General features: G+C 49.9%; 1 protein-coding gene across 1 annotated transcript in view; it reads left to right on the forward strand.

Moving 5' to 3' along the window:
• TSPAN32 (tetraspanin 32) overlaps window positions 1-13,754 on the forward strand; it is a 34,821-nt gene extending 21,067 nt beyond the window's left edge. Inside the window, exons 5-8 of the mRNA XM_009935289.2 lie at window positions 6,263-6,364; window positions 7,895-7,987; window positions 9,609-9,692; window positions 11,933-13,754. Of these exons, the coding sequence (XP_009933591.2) occupies window positions 6,263-6,364; window positions 7,895-7,987; window positions 9,609-9,692; window positions 11,933-12,028 (375 nt within the window). The 3' untranslated portion in view covers window positions 12,029-13,754. The remainder of the gene's footprint in view (window positions 1-6,262; window positions 6,365-7,894; window positions 7,988-9,608; window positions 9,693-11,932) is intronic.
• The last annotated feature ends 5,405 nt before the right edge of the window (window positions 13,755-19,159 follow it).

Genomic DNA, 19,159 nt, shown 5'->3' on the forward strand with positions numbered 1-19,159 from the left:
CAGCTGGGTACAAAGCAGCACTGCGGTCTAGCTCTTCACTGTGCTATGTCCCATATCAAAGGAAAATATAGGGATGAACTCATGTCTGCTGGATAAAATCATGTTGCAAAAAAAGATAGGTCATGAAAGCCCCTGGTGACCTTGTCTCTTGCTTTCAGTTTTTATTTTTTACATCATCAGGCATGCATGACTTACAATGCCATTTTGGGCTGGATAGACACCGCCATGCGTGACCGGTGCTTCAGAGCTCAGCTGCAGCTCTGAGTATAAACATAACCCCATCCCAGGTAGAAAAGTTGCTAAGATCGTGGTTTGTTAGTGTGATCTTTTTTTTGCTCTTGTTTGTCTCCTTGTTACACCAGACCTCTCATATGCTCTGTGGCACGATCTCCTGCACAGGAGGAAACAGCCAGTGACAAATACTGAGAGTACTTTGTACCTACCTCTGAAATATTTAAATGAGAAAGCTCTCTGCAGTAATCTTTGAAAACAGACCACTACGTTGTACAAAGACAGCAATTTTCCTCTCCAAAATCAAATGATTCTAGAAAAAATCGGAAAGAGGATGTGAAGGAACTACAGTCAATTCACTCTTTAAAAAAAAGTTTTGTAGTTTGATATTCCCTTACCAGGACCTGAGTAGCATATTCAGATAATAGCTAGATAGAAATGCTGAGAACGACTCATCAGCAAATTGTACTTTTAGGCTAGCCCAGACACACATTCTAAAAGGAAATTATTGCTATAAAAATTTTTATACTTAATCCTTTGTGCATTCAGTTCTTGGAAACTGCTTGACAAAATGGGGAAAAAAAAATCAGTAAATAACTGAGAAGCCAGCTTACAAGGGAGCTCAGAAACAGGGTGCAATTGAAATTTTCAGTAGTCACCATGTACCTAGAGCTTACCCTCGTCATCATCACCATCATTGTAGTTGAACTGGCTGTGAAAAGGTGACTGCTCATGTTTTCTTCCCTTATTGTTTCCAACAGTTGGAATAATTTTCTGCCATAGCTTCGTCATGGCAATCTTGTTCCTTCAATTCTTTCCTAGCCACTCTTTTCCTTCAAACAGCCTTAGTCTCAATGTTTAATGTCGTAGCATGGTACCTAAAATAATGAGGAAAGTGCTAACGTGCACCACTGTATGAGGCAGGACCTCCCCTGGTCAAATCGATCCGATAAGAATCGGAGAGAGAGGCAACAAAGGGAACCTAGTGGTTGGTGTCTACTACAGGCTGCCAGATCAAGAGGAGCTGATAGACGAAGCGTTCTTCCTCCAACTCCAGGAGGCTTCGCGCTCGCAGGCTCTCGTCCTACTGGGGGACTTCAACCACCCCGACATCTGCTGGAAAAGCAACACGGCAAGCTGTAGGCAATCCAGCAGGTTCCTAGAATGCATTGAAGACAACTTCTTAAGCCAGGTAATAAGCACCCCTACCCGAGGGGGTGCGATACTAGACCTGGTGGTCACCAATGCGAGTGAGCTCGTTGGGGATGTCAAGATTGGAGGTAGCCTGGGCTGCAGTGACCATGCGCTGGTGGAACTAACGCTACGGAGGGAAATGGGAATAACGAAGAGCATAGTCAGGAGCCTAAATTTTAGGAGGGCAAACTTCCAGCTCTTCAAGGAGATAGTCAGAAGAACTCCCTGGGAAACGGTCCTCAGGGACAGGGGAACAGAACAGAGCTGGCAGGTCTTTAAGGATGTATTCCACAGAGCGCAAGAGCTCTCGATCCCCAAGTGTAAGAAGTTGGGCAGAGAAGGGAAGAGACCGGCATGGCTGAGGCAAGAGATGCTGGTCAAACTAAGGAAGAAGAGGGAACTGCACAGGCAGTGGAAGCAGGGACTGGCTTCCTGGGAAGAGTATAGGGAAGCTGCCCGGTTGTGTAGGGATGGGGTCAGGAAGGCCAAGGCACAGCTGGAGCTGAACTTGGCAAGGGATGTGAAAAATAACAGGAAGGGCTTCTACAGGTATGTCAGCTGGAAAAAGATGGTCAAAGAAAGCATACCCCCGCTCATGAGCGAGACCGGCAAACTGGCAACAGCAGATGAGGAGAAAGCTGAGGTACTCAACAACTTTTTTGTCTCAGTCTTCACTGGCAACCTCTCTCCTCACCCCTCTTGAGTCGATGAATGGCATGAAGGAGACCAGGAGGGTAAAATCCCTCCAACTGTAAGTGAAGACCAGGTTCGGGACCTCCTGCAAAACCTAAATGTACAGAAGTCCATGGGACCTGATGAGATGTATCCCAGAGTCCTGAGGGAACTGGCTGATGCAGTTGCCAAGCCACTCTCCATGATATTTGAAAAGTCATGGCAGTCAGGGGAAGTTCCCAGTGACTGGAAAAAGGGAAATATTGTGCCCCTTTTCAAAAAGGGTAGAAAGGAAGACCCTGGGAACTACCGATCTGTCAGCCTCACCTCTGTGCCTGGGAAGATCATGGAACAGATCCTACTAGAAGATATGCCAAGGCACATGGAGACCAGGGAGGTGATTCGAGACAGCCAGCATAGCTTCACCAAGGGCAAGTCCTGCCTCACCAACCTAGGGGCTTTCTATGATGGTGTAACAACAAGGGTGGACAAGGGAAAACCTACAGATGTCATCTATCTGGATTTTTGTAAAGCCTTTGACACGGTCCCCCACAACATCCTTCTCTCTAAATTGGAGAGCCATGGATTTGATGGGTGGACCGTTCGGTGGATAAGGAATTGGTTGGATGGTCGCAGCCAAAGGGTAGTGGTCAACGGCTCAGTGTCCAGATGGAGACCAGTGATGAGTGGAGTCCCTCAGGGGTCCGTACTGGGACCGGTGCTGTTCAATATATTTATCCATGACATGGACAGCGACATCGAGTGCACCCTCAGCAAGTTTGCAGATGACACCAAGCTGAGTGGTACGGTTGAGACACCAGAAGGACGGGATGCCATCCAGAGGGACCTGGACAAGCTGGAGAGGTGGGCCTGTGTGAACCTCATGAGGTTCAACAAGGCCAAGTGCAAGGTCCTACACCTCGGTCGGGGTAATCCCCAGTATCAATACAGGCTGGGGGATGAAAGGATCGAGAGCAGCTCTGCTGAGAGAGACTTGGGAGTACTGATAGACGAAAGGCTGGACATGAGCCGGCAATGTGCACTGGCAGCCCAGAGGGCCAACCGTGTCCTGGGCTGCATCAAGAGAAGTGTGGCCAGCAGGTCGAGAGAGGTGATTCTGCCCCTCTACTCTGCTCTGGTGAGACCTCACCTGGAGTACTGCGTTCAGCTCTGGAGCCCTCAGCACAAGAAGGACATGGAACTGTTGGAGCGGGTCCAAAGGAGGGCTACAAAAATGATTCGAGGGCTGGAGCACCTCTCCTATGAGGACAGGCTGAGAGAGTTGGGCTTGTTCAGCCTGGAGAAGAGAAGGCTGAGGGGAGACCTGATTGCAGCATTTCAGTACTTAAAGAGAGCCTATAGGAAAGATGGGGACAATCTTTTTAGTAGAGACAGCAGTGACAGGACGAGGGGTATGGTTTTAAACTAAACCAGGGTAGGTTTAGGCTGGATATAAGGAAGAAATTCTTTACAATGAGGGTTGTGAAACACTGGAACGGGTTGCCCAGAGAGGTAGTGGAGGCCCCATCCCTAGAAACATTCAAGACCAGGTTGGACAGGGCTCTGAGAAACCTGATCTAGTTAGAGGTGTCCCTGCTCGCTGCGGGGGGGTTGGACTAGATGACCTCTAGGGGACCCTTCCAACCCAAAACTTTCTATGATTCTATGACTCTATGATCCGCTTGTGGTCATGCAGCTGGCAGGAGCTTGCAAGTCTGGCAGCTGCCACAGGCTATGGGCAGCGGGCAGCAGCCAGCAGCTGGCAACATCTGGGCAGCTCACCTGGCTTCCTCCCAGATTGCGTAGTGCGGCATGACCACCTGAGAAGCTGCTGAGGACATCGGCCTCGGTCGGGCCCAGAGGCTTGTTATCAGGACAAAACACTAATGAGCATCGACTTTCCTGCATAGTGAATTGGTTCTGGTGGCATGGCCAGAGCCTACTCTGCTGCTAGGGAGCCTGTGATGGGCTTTGAAGATGAAACATCGCTGGTCAAAGTTTCCTTGCTTTACAACTCTATTCAACTTAAGCCAAGATAAGCAGCAAGATCCAGCCCAAAACTCACTGCAAAGGAGAATTTTTGCCAGTTTTTGTGAGGTTTTGGGGAATGTGCACAGGCAAGGCAGCGGGACTTAAAAGTATCTGTCCCAGCATTTTCTGGCCCAGTGTTCAGCAGACCTTTACTGTTCAACTTCTAGATTGCTTTCAACCTTGCTTGAACCTAGCAACTTGCTTGACCACCTCCCCTTCTTTTTATTTTTTTATAAGTTATAAAAAAATTCAGGCATTTTTGAGGGAAACTCAGCATCCTGAGCCTAGTGATAAATATGAAAAGGCAAAAATTGCACATGCGGCACCATTACCTTACTGAAATCTGTATGTATGTTGTCACAACACAAAATAGTTTTTATGCCTGCACCTTAGACTGGGGTTAGGATGTTCAAAGGTAATAATCTCTTGGGCTACAAAGCTGGCTGCCCTGTTCTTCCTTTCTTCCTCAGCAACACAAGGCCACAGGGGAGGTCAAAATATTATTCTTTTGTCATTCTTCTTAATCCAGTTCTTCAGAAGAAATGGATGCTCGCTATATTGAATCCATTTATTTAGTTGCTGCTGCTGGAAAGCTATTTCATGACCCACAAGAACTTAGAAAAACTTTGATGTTTTCCTTTTTATTGGAGTTTAAGGTTTGCTCAGGGGAAGGATCATGCACAAGTCTGCTGGAGCTCTTGTCTTCCTGCTGCGCCCATCCTGCTCAAAGCACTCTGCTACACGGGGGTGACAAGATGAGCATCCTCCCTCCTCACCTGTGTGGGACAGCTCAGCGTCATGCACCTTGCTGTGGAGAATTTTTTTCCTCTGCTCAGCATATCTGTGCCCTGGCCATCAACGACCCTCTCCTGTTAAAGCTGGGTTGCTCCTGCACTACCTCCCGGTAGCTCCGTGACGGGGGATGGAGTGTCCTGTGGGGACAGCAGCTTTGCTGCAGATAAACGCTGAGAAACCCCCAAGCCCCCCCACTTCTATGCCACGTTGATAGCTGTGGAAAATCTTCCGATGTGGGAAGCTCTATTCCTGGTGGCACAGAGCCAACTCGGACACAAGTACTCTTCTCAGTCGCCCTTTCTCCCCTCCCTGGTTATCCACCTCCATTAGTTGCTTGCATTTTGGAGAGCCAGGTTGGCGCAGAGCAGTATTGCAGTGATGGCTGTGATTGCCTCAAATGACCCCAGTCTCACCCCAAAACACCCAGCGTTGGGTTTTTTTTTTCTCCTAATTTCCAAGCACACCCCTCAAGACTGAGCTGAAAAGCCTTGCTGAGAGATGGCTCTGCTCCCAGAGCAACCCTCCCTCCCTGCGCAGCCACCCGCTCCGTCTGTCTCGCCAACAGATTTTTTTTTTTTTCTTTCCCCTCCTGAAAGCCAGGCGCTGCCTGCAGGCCCACTCGGATTGATGCTGGTGAGGAGGAGAAGGGAAACAAAAGGAAGAAATAAGGTTTTGACTTCAGGCACTGAAGGCAACTGTCATACTTTTTCCCTTTGAAACCAGAGCGGGAGTTGGCTGGGATCTGTCAAGCTGCGAGTTCTCACACATTTAGTAAATATTTAGGGTCTGATTCACCACTGAATCACTCTGCTATTTTTTTTGGCTCTATTTGGAGGAACCCCTCTGTCAGTGGGATAACACCAGCCATCTGAGGTCCTCTCACCTTTCTGTTTTAGCATCTCATGTTTATGTGTGCCTGTCCTCACAGTCACCCATCTGGACAGGAAGATGGTGTCATCCCTGCCTGGCAGAGGGACTTGGAGGCACACTGGTCACAGGCACCAGGGTTCTTCCCTGACCTGAAACCCAAAACTGGCCAAAAGCTCCAGCCATCAGCTGATGAGAACCTAGTGTGATGCCAAAGGGTCCACGCGTAGTAGAAGGTGGCACGTGCAACATGGCAGCCTCTCTCGTGGGACTCGCCATGCTGTAGGTGCCCCTCGGTGCGTGCTGGGTCGTACACCAGCTCCTGCTGCTGCATGGTGGCCGGTTAATAGCTGCACTACTTGTATCACTATACCTGGGAGACTTTCTGCGGGGGATGCAAGAGGACTGTATTTCGCTCCAGAGACAACCGCAGTCAGTGTTTTCCATGAACAGGTCTCTGCTTTCATTGCAGGTGGAAGACAGCATGATGGACGTGTATGATCTTGTGTATGAGGAGGTGAGAAGGAATGCCTCCAGCTTCAGGAGGCACGAGCTGACTGCCATCCACAACGCAGTAAGTTGTCTCTTGGCCTTAGCAGAAAAACTTGCCTTGGGGTATCTTCCCACTGGTTTCAGCAGGCTGGGGCTGACGCCCATGCTCTGCCTCATGGATGCTGCAGGGCCATTTTCCCTCGGGAACTAAGTCCTCCAGCCTGCTGTGAAGTCTGCTCCTCCCTTCCTACTCTTCCTTCCCCAGGTTTAACCAACCAGATTATCAACAAGAAGAACAGGCCACCTATCTGAGCATCGCTCTGGTGCGAGATCTTAAAAACTTCCGCACTATAGCTGACATATATGTATTGTCTGTCTCAGCAGGCCCTGCGCCGTGCTCCTTATCTGTGGTACAAGAAAGTGGAGACACACCTCTCTGGTGTCCCCAGTCAGGTAGAGGGAGGGGGAAAATTCCACATTGTCCAGCAGAAATATTTTGACTTGGTTATTTCTGTTTACCTGGGAGCCCGTGGCTGAGGGTACTGGAGGCTAAGTGGCCTCTTGCAATGCTGGAGGCTGCTAGCAACCTCGCTAAAAACCACCACCACCCAGGATGCTGTTGGTGCAGAGGACTTCTCTGTAGCTAAGTAGGTGGGCAAGGGTGATTGCCTTCAAAGCCACAGGAGATGAGTGAGGATGTCCCCCACGGTGAGAAACTCCCAAGCCTCCACTGAGTAGAGATGCTGTGTCCTCACGCAGCAGGGCCTGTTTGGGTAGCAAGTTCATGGCACACAGCAGGGCTGAACAGGAAGGTCAGCTTCGCTTGCCTGTTTCCAGACATCTCCTACACAACTCCCTTTATCCTTCTGTGTTTTCTTAAACCATCCTAACAAGTACTTTCCAAAGCTGCTGATGAAAATCCGTGCTTCTCAAAACACAGAAAAGGGCAAATGTTTCTCATTGCAATGATGGTGGTGACCCTCAGATCCGTGACCAGGCGTGGTGGTGCTTGCTCTGCAGGGTTGTGGAGCAGCACACCCAGAGTCCTGTTTGGCAAGGAGAACCAAGCACAATACACAGCATCATCAGTTGCTTATTTTAGCCCTTTGATTGACAGAGAAACAGCCCTTCTGCTCCTTTTGGGGGTTTTTGGTTTGGATGTTTTTTTTGTTTTGTTTCTGTTCTGCTAGAGCTCCAAGCTGGCCAATTGATCCTGGCTATAGGAAACCAGCTCCACAGTGGGTGCTGCTGGGGACCCCTCCCAGCCCATAACAAGCACTGGAAACATGAGTCTGTGCATCCCTGGGTTTTCACCAACTGTGAGAGCTGGTGTGACCGTGGAGGGAGGGCTCGGTCCCAGCCCCAGGCAGAAGTCCTGGAGAAGCACAGGCAAGCTTGGGGCCAGATCCATCCACCTTCTCTGAATTTAACCTCCGTTGCTGCAGTTGCCGGTTGCACACCCCCGTGCATCACTCCTTGCAGCCCTGCTTGTCGAGCCCTGCCTGGGGCAGAAGGGAGGAGGGGGCCCACGACCAGTACCTCCCGTGGCAGCAGCCGGGGCGCGGGGAGAGCTCGGGCGGGTGGCTGGCAGACCTTTCTCCCTCTCTCCCAGTTCCTGTGCTGCGGGAAGCACTCTCCATTTGGGGACACGGCCAACGTCGAGGGCAAGACTTGCCCGCCCGGCCAGGCGCACGATGCAGGACAGGTAAGGGAAAGGTTTCTTCCACCCCAGGGTGGGGTTGTGCTGCTGCTCGCTGACTGTTAAAATCTCCCTGGTGTTGAAGAGTTAGATGAGAGTTGTGGCTTTTAAATCGTCTGGGGTTGCTGTGGGTTGGGGTCTGTTTTGTTGGGGTTTTGTTGTTTCAACAAGGAGGGGTCTCACCCGCTGGAGGATCCCCAGGGGATCAGCAGGTCTCAGACCTGCAGACGCAGCTTCCTTCGCAGCTCTAGAAAGCCTTTGAAACACTTGTGTTCGCAGCCTGTGGCCTTCCTTCAGCTCCCGCCTCATCTCTGGCACGTGCAGAGGGTGTGAGATAGCACTGGTATGTGCCTGAGCTCAGAAAAACTGTTGGACTTTTCCACATGACACTAGTTTCTGAGGCTTAAAAGGTGTCTCACTAACAGCAAATTTGCTGTAATTCCTTTTTTCCAGGGCATTCAATGGGGATTAAAATTAGAAACTCAGGAATTGGGATTATGATGCCCAGCGGTAGCTTCATCAAGGACACTTTATTCTTCCTCTTTGCAGTACCCCGGTGAGGTTGATGAGGAAGCCACCAGTATTAGACCACCTCTGCACTGAGGCCACGACGTGTGCTTCATACTCTGTGCAAAGCTATCGTACGATTATTTTTTTTTCTTTCCACTGGAGTAGCCAAATCAGAAAAAGTAGCTAAAGCTGCCAGCATAAAGAAGTATGTTGACCCTAGGAAAAACAAAACCGTGTTGCTACAGCTATACAAAAACATTGTTGTTAGGCGAAGACGTCGAGCGCTGACGGGACGCAGTGATGCGCAGGCACGCGTCAACCCGCGGGGCAGCGGTTCAAAGCGCCGCCTCCGGGAACGTCACAGCTCGGAGCAGGGTCCAGCTCGGCTCAAAGAGCACGAACAGAGAGCAAAGCCAGGCACTGCAGGGGCGACTCCGTCCCCCGCCACGAACGGTTTGCGTTTCCTCCGGCTGCGAGCTGGGGCAGTGGGTGGCAGGATGCAGTTTGCAAGCCGGGGAACCGCAGTTTGGTAGCTGCCATACATTCTTTCTCTGGCTTTGAGCACTCTTACCTCGCTCTGCAAATCACTTCAAGGGCACGCTCTTGCGTTTTTGAAATGGCTCTCTTGGCTAACAGCTCCCGGATTTCTGCCGCGCTGCTGGCATGCTTAAGGCTAATGTATATTAATGCTTGCGACAGCTTGCAAAATTGAGCTGTTCGTTAGTATCTTTGGGGAATGTATTTAGCATTGTGTTGTGCTTGCCTTTTCCATCTTTTCATTTCCCCCTTTCCATTTTCCAGTGGGTGGAAAGAAAAAGACTTGTGTATGACCACACTGACCTGTGCGCGCACACATCCCCCATGGTTCAAAATGCACCATCCCAAGAAAATCGTAGGCATATTGTAGTGACAGAAAATATACCGCAGGTGTTTGTCTGCCCAAGCTGCAGCATGGAGCAGAAAAAACAAGAGATGTCTGTGGAGCAGCTCAGCTGTGCAGTGCTGCATCCCCCTCTTGCCTCCATTTCTATCTGGAATGATGGCAAGTGCTGCTGGGGAGACAACCACCCCCCATCAAGCTGCTGCCGTGCTGCAAGGGGTGTCTCTCTCCTCCCAGGACTGCCTGCAAGAGATCCAGGACTTCCTAAAGAAGCACATGGTCTTCGTCTCCACGCTCCTGGGCGTCACCATCGGTTTGACGGTAGTTATGTCTGTTCCTTTGCATTTTGGCCTCAAGAGGCAGGCTCCAACGGGGGGAGGCATATCCTAAATTTTCACCCAGAAGCTAGAATTTCAGGTGATTTTGGAGACCGGCAGCAGAGAAACAAGCAGTGATAGACTCCACCATGCAAATCAAGAAAGGGCCAGAACCTGTCTTGTCTAGGCTGATGTCTGGAGGGATTTTGCTGCAGGCATAGGCTGGCAGGGTGGTTCTTCCACGGGAGCAGGGAGCAGCTGGAGTGGGCTGCAGCAGCATCTGCATTTCATCCACCCAGGTTTGCTTGCACATCTCCTGCAAGTGAGAAGCTGTGTCACCTGGCCAAGGGCTTGCAGGTCAGGTGGGAAGCTGACAGCAATTGTGGAAAAGGAGATGCAGTAAAAGCCCCATGTTCTTGGCAACTTGCTGCCTCTCCTTGCCCAGCGCTCACTGGCTGCCTCCCAGCTCAGCCTGGGAAGTTGCTTTGTGCGGCCAGAGATGGAAGTTCTAGAAAGCTACTGAGCACCAGCAGTGGAGCTGGAGATCTGTGCAGAAAGGGAAGGTCTCATCCTGTTACTGACCACTTACGAACCTGGTACAGGTGCATCTTGGGCAGTGGGTGGGTGAAGCATGGGCTGATAAGGAGCAGGCTGCAAAGGAGAGGAGTGCAGCATGTTGCCTGGGCTCCTAGACACCGTCTTTGAAGGAGGCTCTTGCAGAGGAGGGGTAGGATCATCTTCGGAGGATGGCTTGGGTAGAAAGGGTGTGTACTGAATTTGGGAGTCTTACATGGAGGAGGACAAAACAAAACATGAAATGCTGCGAGAGGAGTGTGTCCTCCACTGATGAGGGGGCTCAGTGGCTGCATGGGGCTGGTCCTTTTGGAGACAGAGAGCACCACTAATTAAAACAAGCCTGCTGGTACACCCACCCACAGCTTGGCAGAGGTGTATCACGGTAATTACCTCTACAGGAGGGCCCTGCACGTGTGGTGAAGCACACCAGAAAAAAAGTACGCACCAGGAGACTCATCTTCTTCACCATGAAGGGAGGTTAGGTCTGCTGTGATATTTCCATGCTGCTCCCCAGCTGGGGCGACCTTTCCTCACTGCAGGTGTATCTGGAGATCGGTTTACTATTTGTGCCCGCCTTGGCACAATTGTGGGTCAGGAAATCCTTCTCTAGATAAAACCTGGAGGAACAAATACTTTTGTGTTTTATACTGCTAGTAGAAAATTAGGAAAACCATCAGGCATTGCTATGGAGCTATAAATGTAAAGTCATGTGTGAATGTATGTTGTCACTTTCTAGTTTTTCTCAGGTATAGGAGGAATTGCACTGGACCTATATTTTGACAAAAGCGGGGGCATTTTTATTATTATTTTTTTTCACAGCTTGATGCTATAGCCAGATAAGGCGGCTATCTTTGAAGCGCGTGCTAGAGGAAATCTTGCTGCAAGGCTCACTATTGTGATGGCAGGATGCAAAGGAAGCGTGCGATGAGGGCTATAGCTGCTCTGATGTCCCTGTCCCTCAGCCAACAATGCACACATGTCCCCAGATCAAGCGGAAAGGCAAAAGGCTTGCATGTTAAGACAGACTTTTAGGAAAAAGCTCATAGTTGCAGCCCTTGTAATCCTTCCCACAGCAGCCCTACCTTTGATACATTGCCTGTGTAAATCCTGATGTGTAATATACAAGGCAGAATATCACAATACAGAGGAAGTATACTGTCCTCTGCATTCACAGCCATGCACGTGTATGGAGTGGGGTTGGGGTTTTGTTAGGGTTGGGGTTTTTTTATTTTGTTGGGGTCTTTACTCCAAACAATACATGAGGGAATTTTTTTTTTCCTTCCTATGTTATCTATACAGAAGGCTATTATTATGAGCGAGATATGTTTGTTTGTGTAGAGGAGTGTTTTGTGGCAGGAATTTGAAATCTGAATTTCCTGGTTTCATCTCATTTCTTCCTATTCTTAGGACCGGGTTTGAGCTGTACTGTGCTAATTCCAATCAGATGTTTTCACCACATGTTGGGTTTTTTTCTACTCCCGTGTTGGAATTGGTGTTCACGATTGTACCGGAAAACAGCTCTCTTAAGAACAATTGTGACATCCTGATACATAAATTCAGAATTGCCAAGTAGACTAACAGGCAACACTTATGATCGCTTATTTGCACAGATGGATCATAATCAGTTCGGCACTTAATTGTGTGCCCATCTCATTTATTTCCTTTTAGGTTTACGGGATGATCCTGACATCATTCCTCTGGTTCTCCATCCACTTCAGCAGCAACCTGGACCGGAAAGGCAAATACATCCTGCGAGAGAGGTAGAAACCCGCCGCCTGGGCATCCCTACCAGGTAGAGCCAGCTCTTGGTACAGGAAGATGCCTGGAGTCACCCACAGAATCCCAGGGAAGGTGTGGCGTGGGGTCAGGTGGTGGGACGTGTATCACGCCTTTCCCCTTCCTGCACTATGAACTGTTGTGCGTTTCTGAGCTGCTCAGAGTGGACGATGCTCTGTGGAGGAGCAGTCCCACACCTTCACCGAAAACGGACAAGGACTGAGGCGAGCACCTGGGCTCGACGACCCAGAGCCCCTCGCCGGGTCCAACAAAAATCACAGCACTAAACCAAACTTCTCTTGCACTGTCATCTGAGCAATTCCCTGTGACCCCCAAAGACGCAATGTTTCTAGGAAGATGGTTTTGGATCACAGCCCAGGACCGAGCTTGTGCCATCAGCAAACAAGTGGACACAAAGTGTGTCATTGCTGATGGGAAATGTGCCCTTCTAGCCTGGACACTCGTAATGACTGACTTTGGGCACGTTTCTGATCATGCTCAAGTATGTAGGCATCCAACGGCTGTCAGCTGTTTCTTCCCTTTTTCAAATATTGTCAGATTTGCAGAGCTTTTGGTAGAGATCAGGAAAAAAAAATCAGAAAGTAGTGTATAAGCTTTGAAATAAATGACCAGCATAAGGATGCATGCCTCTGTTATTCCTCCTTGCTGATGCAATACGTCACTATTTTTCAATTCTTTGGATTTAGTCAACCTCCTAGAGCTTGATGCCACACTGATTTCACAGGGGCTTATTCGACTTGCAGCCTTAGCGCTGTGTTTATCTAGCTTCGCTAACCCACTGCGCCGCTGTGCAATACAAAAGGACTTTGATATTACACGTACATGAAGGACTAAAGTTGAACTCTGCAAGAGAACAGGATTGATCTCCAGCCAGGTCAAACAGTATAATGTCCAGCTCCACACCCTCTTTACATCATCTTATCAATAATAAACAGAAATTTAAAAAACCTCAATCAACTGAAGAACGCAGCTCTCAGTCTAGCTCCAACGACAGCTCCCTGGCGTGCTCTGCCCTCGTTGCAAGGAGGCAGAGCTGCTTCTGAGCTGAAACCCATCATTGCAATAGATTTAGCACCTGCTGGAAGCCCTGCTGGAAGCTATACGGCTATGTGAAATGTCTGTTGAACCAACAACAGCTTTCACCCCTCTCCTTCGCTGTGGCTTGTAGCCATGAAAAACAGTAAGCAGCAATTGTTTATTGAGATAAAAGGGGAAACCCCCATGCTGATGTTCAGGACAGGTCCTGGCCCTCAGGCAGGGACTGCTACATGTACAAGAGCAGCAGTACAGCCTACAGCACCTGGTTAGCATTTTAACACGGCTGCAGATCTCTTGCATTGGAAAGAACTGCGTTGGCGGGTGGGGAAAGGGCTGTCGCTCCTCATCCCGCTCCCTTGGAATCAGCAGAGCTTCACTGTTGACTTTACTGGAAGCAGGATCAAGTTCAAACTGCTCCAGAGGATTACTCAAGCTACCTCCTGGCAGTCACCAACACACCGGTCTAGCAGGGGTTTGGTGGTGATGTGCACTTACCAACATAACCACTTTCTAGCAGTGGGGAAAGATTCACTTACATGTATATGTGTATTCTTAAATATATTGCTCTCTGGAGACAGACAATCTCCCTTGTGAGCTCCAGCTGCTATTGTCCAGGCCAATGCTATTGTTATTCCTCAGGCCAGCTGGCAGCTCGTGTGACTCATGGTTGCTTCAATAAAGATGAATTTCTTGCAAAAGGCTGTCAGTCCTTCTCCTTTTCTGCCGTGCATGAGGCTGCCTGCGTTGCTCAGGGGTTTGCGTCATGGAGAGCCTTCAGTAATTCTTTCAGTGCTGGGAAGAGCTATTCCCCAGGCTGCTGGTGCTTGCCTCTGCCTGCAGCCTGCCTTAGCACCCAGGAGGGAGAGGATGGTGTTGGTCCTTTGGAGGAAAAGGAGCCGCTCACCAGCCTTATCCTACCCTCGGCCAGCTGCTGGGGGAGCAGGCAGGTACCTTGCAAGGAGTAACACAAGCAGGGGCAGGGAAAAAAGCTTATAGACACGTTTAAGCAATAAAGATCAGAATATTTATATGATAAGAAATCTCTACAGTTTCACTTTTTTAAACACTAGGTAGTCAGGTCTTGCCCACTGCTCTGTGTTGGCTGGACAACTGATGGTGTTCTGCCATATCAAAAAACACTGGAAATTGAGCAAATTGGTGGAGTGTGTGTCATCAGTGTGGGTTACCTGCTTAAGCCTCATCAACTCTAAAGTCAAGTAGAAAAAGATCTCTGTTAAAGCTTCAGAACCAGGTCTGCTGAATCTTTAGGTGCTCCTTCTTCCCAGGTCCATTTTTGGTGTGAAGGGATGATTAGGGGCAGGAGTAGCACATATATGCTAAAGAAACCTGAACTGCTACCGTATCCCTCTCCCTCAGCTCTCACTCCCTTGAATCACTGGTGGTCACTGGAACTTCACCAGAAGTAGCAGGCAACTTTCCAACACCGGCCTTGTAGGTGTGCGTGTGCGTAGCTGCTGTTTTCACACTCTGTAATGATTGCTGTTGTGGTGGTAGCAGGGATGAGAACATGCCCTGCACGAAACCGTCTCACAAGGGAATAATGTGCCTGGAGAGTCACCATTTCTTCTTCCCAATAAGCAGCAGACTGGAAGTGTGCAATTTCTTGTCCCAGGGATCTGGAAGTCCCTTTCCTTCCTCTGACAGCAAAACATGGGGTTTAGGTATATAATAACTATAGTAAAAAACCCAAATCCCTGGTTCTGTACGTATGCGCTGACCATCTCGCGATCTCCACTCCCATTTCACCCGCTGCCGGAGCTCCCCTGCAAGGCGCAGTGTCTTTAATGAGCACATGGCAGAGCAGTGCTCGGTTGGGCACAGTCTTCTACCACACGTCTCATGCGGCGTGTAGCAGCAGGGGCTCCTGACAGCACCCTGCGATGGCATCCCGCTGTCATTCCCAGCAGCAGGAAAGCAGATACCTTCAACTCCTTGGTTTTCAGAAACATGTTGCAGAGAAGAGTAGCATTACCATTTGGTTTGCAGTCATAGAAAAGGCAGCACCCACGGATGGCTGGATGAAAGCTGTGAGGTGGGCACGTGTCAAGCGGGTTTTTTTTACACCTTTGCCAACAAAAAATCTCTGTCCTGCAGTCAGTGTGCTTGCATCTCTACAACTACCTGAAAGGAGGCTGTAGTGAGGTGGGTGCTGGTCTCTTCTCCCAGGTAAGTAGCAATAGGACAAGAGGCAATGGCTTCAAGTTGTGTCAGGGGAGGTTTAGATTAGATATTGGGAAAAATTTCATTACTGAAAGAGTGGTCGGGCATTGGAACAGGCTGCCCAGGGAGGTGGTTGAGTCGCCATCCCTGGAGGCCATTAAAAATATGTGTAGATGTGGCACTTCAGGATAGGGTTTAGTAGGCATGGTGATGTTGGGTGGATGGTTGGACTTGATGATCTTAGAGGTCTTTTCCAACCTATGATTCTATGATTTACCAGTCCCTGATTTTATGCTCACTTTGGGCGAATCACAGCTCTTATGCAACTGGAGCAAAACCCCAGGATCCTATTTGTAAGAACTGCCGAGATCTACCTGGTGTTAAGAGCGAGAGAGAGATTTTGTTGGGGTAAGAGCATGGAGCTGAGCAGTGGAGATGCAAAGCCGGCAGCCTGGCTAGGAAACGCTCGCAGAGCCAGTGAGCCTTCCTGGGGCTTGCACAAGCAGAAGCTGGCTGTTAAAAGCAGGTCAACACTCAAGCTGTGGTGGGAAAGAAATCCCTATTTATGTAGGCATATGCGGGCAAAAAGAAAAAATTAAAGAGCCCAAAGGTGCAAAGTTAATAATTTAATTGTGAATTGGCTCCAATTAACCATCAATTCAGCTCCAGCAATTATCAATGAGTTCTACTAACGCTACCTGGGCCATTGCAGTTTGGCCTCTTCACGGGTATGCGTTAGCTTGTGCTTATGGGTTGCCCTTTTACTTTTATCTCAGACAAACCCCCAGCTCTGAGAACATGGGAAGAAGGAGCAACCTAAGGCCAAGCGATTACCTGCAGTGCTGGGGAGGATCAGCCCATGGCAGAAGCAAGAAGCCTTCTGTGCTGCTCTCCATGCCTTGTTGTCCACTCAGGTTCTACTCTGCCAGCATGAGCAGTAATTTCCCCAGATGCTCTATGTGGAGCTCACCGTGTGCCCGTGGGTGGCCTGACCACAGCTTGCTTACGAGCCAGAGGAGCTTTCCCAGTGCCTGCTCCAGGGGCAGCAGATGATGCCCTTTCAATGTACTGCTCATGCAGGTGAGATGGGCGCAGCTTTGCACAGCAGCCAAGGATGTCCAGGACTTCTTGAAATTGGGTTTTTCAGTACCCAGAAAAACCCCCGAGGAGCTCAGAGCACTTGTGACAAGGTTAAGCAACTTACTGACTCTCTAGAGGGATTCAGTGGTGAGGAGGGTGGGATCTTTCAGCCTCGTGGTGCGCTGGCTTGGCTCCAGAAGGTTTTGCTATTTCCTGCCCCTTTGACTGTGTGTCTGCCAGTTCCCACCGCCATCAAAGAGTAACTGCCTCATGCGACGGCCCCTGGGCTCTGCGGCTCTGATTCATGCCTGCAGCAAGCTCCCAAAGGAGATACTGCTGAGCAAGCCCTTCCAAAGCCTGGTAAGTTGGCATATTTGGGTGGACCTTTGCAGCGCTGGGGTGGTAAGGAAGCCATCTCCTGCCAAGGTAAATCTATGTTTCCGAGCTGCAGACATAGGAAATATTTTCTGAAGAAATAGTTGACTGACTTTTTTTTTTTAACCAGGTGCAGAAGCAATGGGTTTGCAAAACAGCTGGCTGTAATTCTCCTCTAGACATGCAGCCAGAGGTGGTAGATGCTCCATGCAGGAGATCTCTGCAAGCACAGCTGGAGGTGGGTAGGGTCAGAAGCTGCTTGGAATACATGGTCGGATCACACACGCTCTGCGACTTTCTCATGCAGTGTCGTTGCAGTTGTCTCTTTTAGAAAAATGCTGTATTGGGGTGAAAAGTGATTTTTATTCTTAACTGTGTAGTTCCTCTTCTGGGAGGCTGAGTAACCAACACTGGCATCAACGCTGTCCACTGGGAGACACAGCACCGGCTGTGATGGTGGAGGAGAGTGAGGCAGCGAGGAGGGGGAGCCCCGGAGCCGCCTCGGAGGCTGTTATGGAAAAACACACGTGCAGTGTGTTTTGCAGCTTACAGACGCAGCTGCCAAACCCACGACCGGCTGCAGGCCTGCCGGTGAGGCTGCCCCACTCCCCGCCGTGCCGTCCTTCTCACCCCCAGCACAAATCCAGTGCTATCTGTAGTCACCCGGTGTTTGGGGGGTCGGTCCTCCCCAGTATTTTTGCCAGGAAGAAGCATATCCCTGCGTGGCTCTCCCTGGGGCCACTGGCAGCCGGCTAGCTGTGCTGCTTACGTTATCCCAAGGTAAAATGCCCCCTCTCTCCCCTCAGCATCACGAAGTGCTATTGTCTAACCCCCGTGTGCAGCAGCTTGCTCACGGACGTGCTCGCATTCTTGTTAGCCCCGTTACATCAGCAATAAGCTATTCCAGTCTTTATTCACCTACTAATGAATTATACATTGATTATACAATGGAAGCTTTCTGAATTGATGGGCTGGGCTCTTGCTCTCCCACATGGCATCTCGCAAAGCACAGCTAAACCCAGCTGCGGCTCGGCCCTCTCCGATGCCCTGAGAGAAATGAACATTCACTTTCTGGGCTCGCGAGCAGCAGAGCCTGAGCTGAGCAGAGGAAGCGTCTGGGCCGGATGGGGAAACCCACTCGGGTTTGCTCTCCCTCTACCATAGCTCCACTGGGAGCCGATGCCGTCCTTCTCCATCAGCCCCCCTTCCTCCTCCTCTTTATATAACCTGACCCATCACCATAGATACATTGACATAAATATTTAAAGATGGGAGAGAGACAGACCGTGCAGACGGAAACCATTTGTTGAGCTTATTAGAAACAGAATCTTCAGGTGCAGCTACAGGTCTCTGCTTGCTACATCCCCCCGCAAAGGCTGCGAGGCAACCAGGACCCACTTGGGCTATCACGGTGCTTCAGCTGAATTTGCAGAGCTGGGCACAGGAATTTTCAGATGAGCGGGCACCAGCCGCTCCCACTAGGACACAGAAGAGATATTCTCGTGATGTCTCCTTAGATACGTGGATGAGATTCTTCATACATGACAGCGTTGGCCAGCTCCCCAGGGGTGCAGGCAGGCTTCTCTCGAGGCGATGGAGCTCCACTTTCCCACTGCTGTAGGCCAGTCCCTGCCCTGCTGCTTGCCCTCGCTCAGTCCCTGCCTCAAAAAGCAGTATTGCAGGGTGCTGGCTGCCTAGGACGTTTTTCTTATGCACTCTGGTACTGTTAGCCTCCCATAGGATGAATTTCTGAGCTTTTCATGTATCTCCAAAATGTCCTATTTAAAGACATTTGGTGATGCTGCTGCTGTTTGGAGGTATTTTAACCCCCAAAGGTAAATTGGAAATCCAAGCTATTTCTGTCATATTTTCCACAGAAAAGAATATATGCTCGTTAACAGCTAACTGGGACCTCACTTGCAAAATGACATGCGTTTTATTCCCACCTTTCATCTGTCATTTTTGCACTAGCTGTGAGGAGGGCAGGGTAACTGCTATGCAAACCCAAGCCACAAAGCCAGAGTACCACGTCAGCGGCCATCCCGTGGTCCTTGGCGGACGAGGCACTCCTGTCTGCTCTCCCAAGTCTCCTGGACACCCTGGGTGTTAGGTGTTTAGAGCCTGCCTGGATGCTAATCGTTTCACACCCTGGTTGCCAGCTATCCAGACACGCGTCTGAGGTGAGGAGGACACAGGTCTGTCCTCTCCCCTCATCCACCTCCATCAATTTTTATAAATCACAAGGGTTTTTTTTAAGATGGTGCTGCTGGAAGTCTGGCGGGCATCTCCCTGGCAGAAGCAGTCTCGGAGCGCTGGGGACTCGGTTTGCCGAGTCCTGCTGGCACGGGGCTGCCTGCTAAACCCAGGGCTGGGAGCACCTCAAGCCGCATCTGCTCTAACGGACCCCAGTGACTCATAACCATA

Source organism: Opisthocomus hoazin, chromosome 7 (assembly GCF_030867145.1).
Source record: "Opisthocomus hoazin isolate bOpiHoa1 chromosome 7, bOpiHoa1.hap1, whole genome shotgun sequence".
In the NCBI taxonomy this organism is placed as follows: Eukaryota; Metazoa; Chordata; class Aves; order Opisthocomiformes; family Opisthocomidae; genus Opisthocomus; species Opisthocomus hoazin.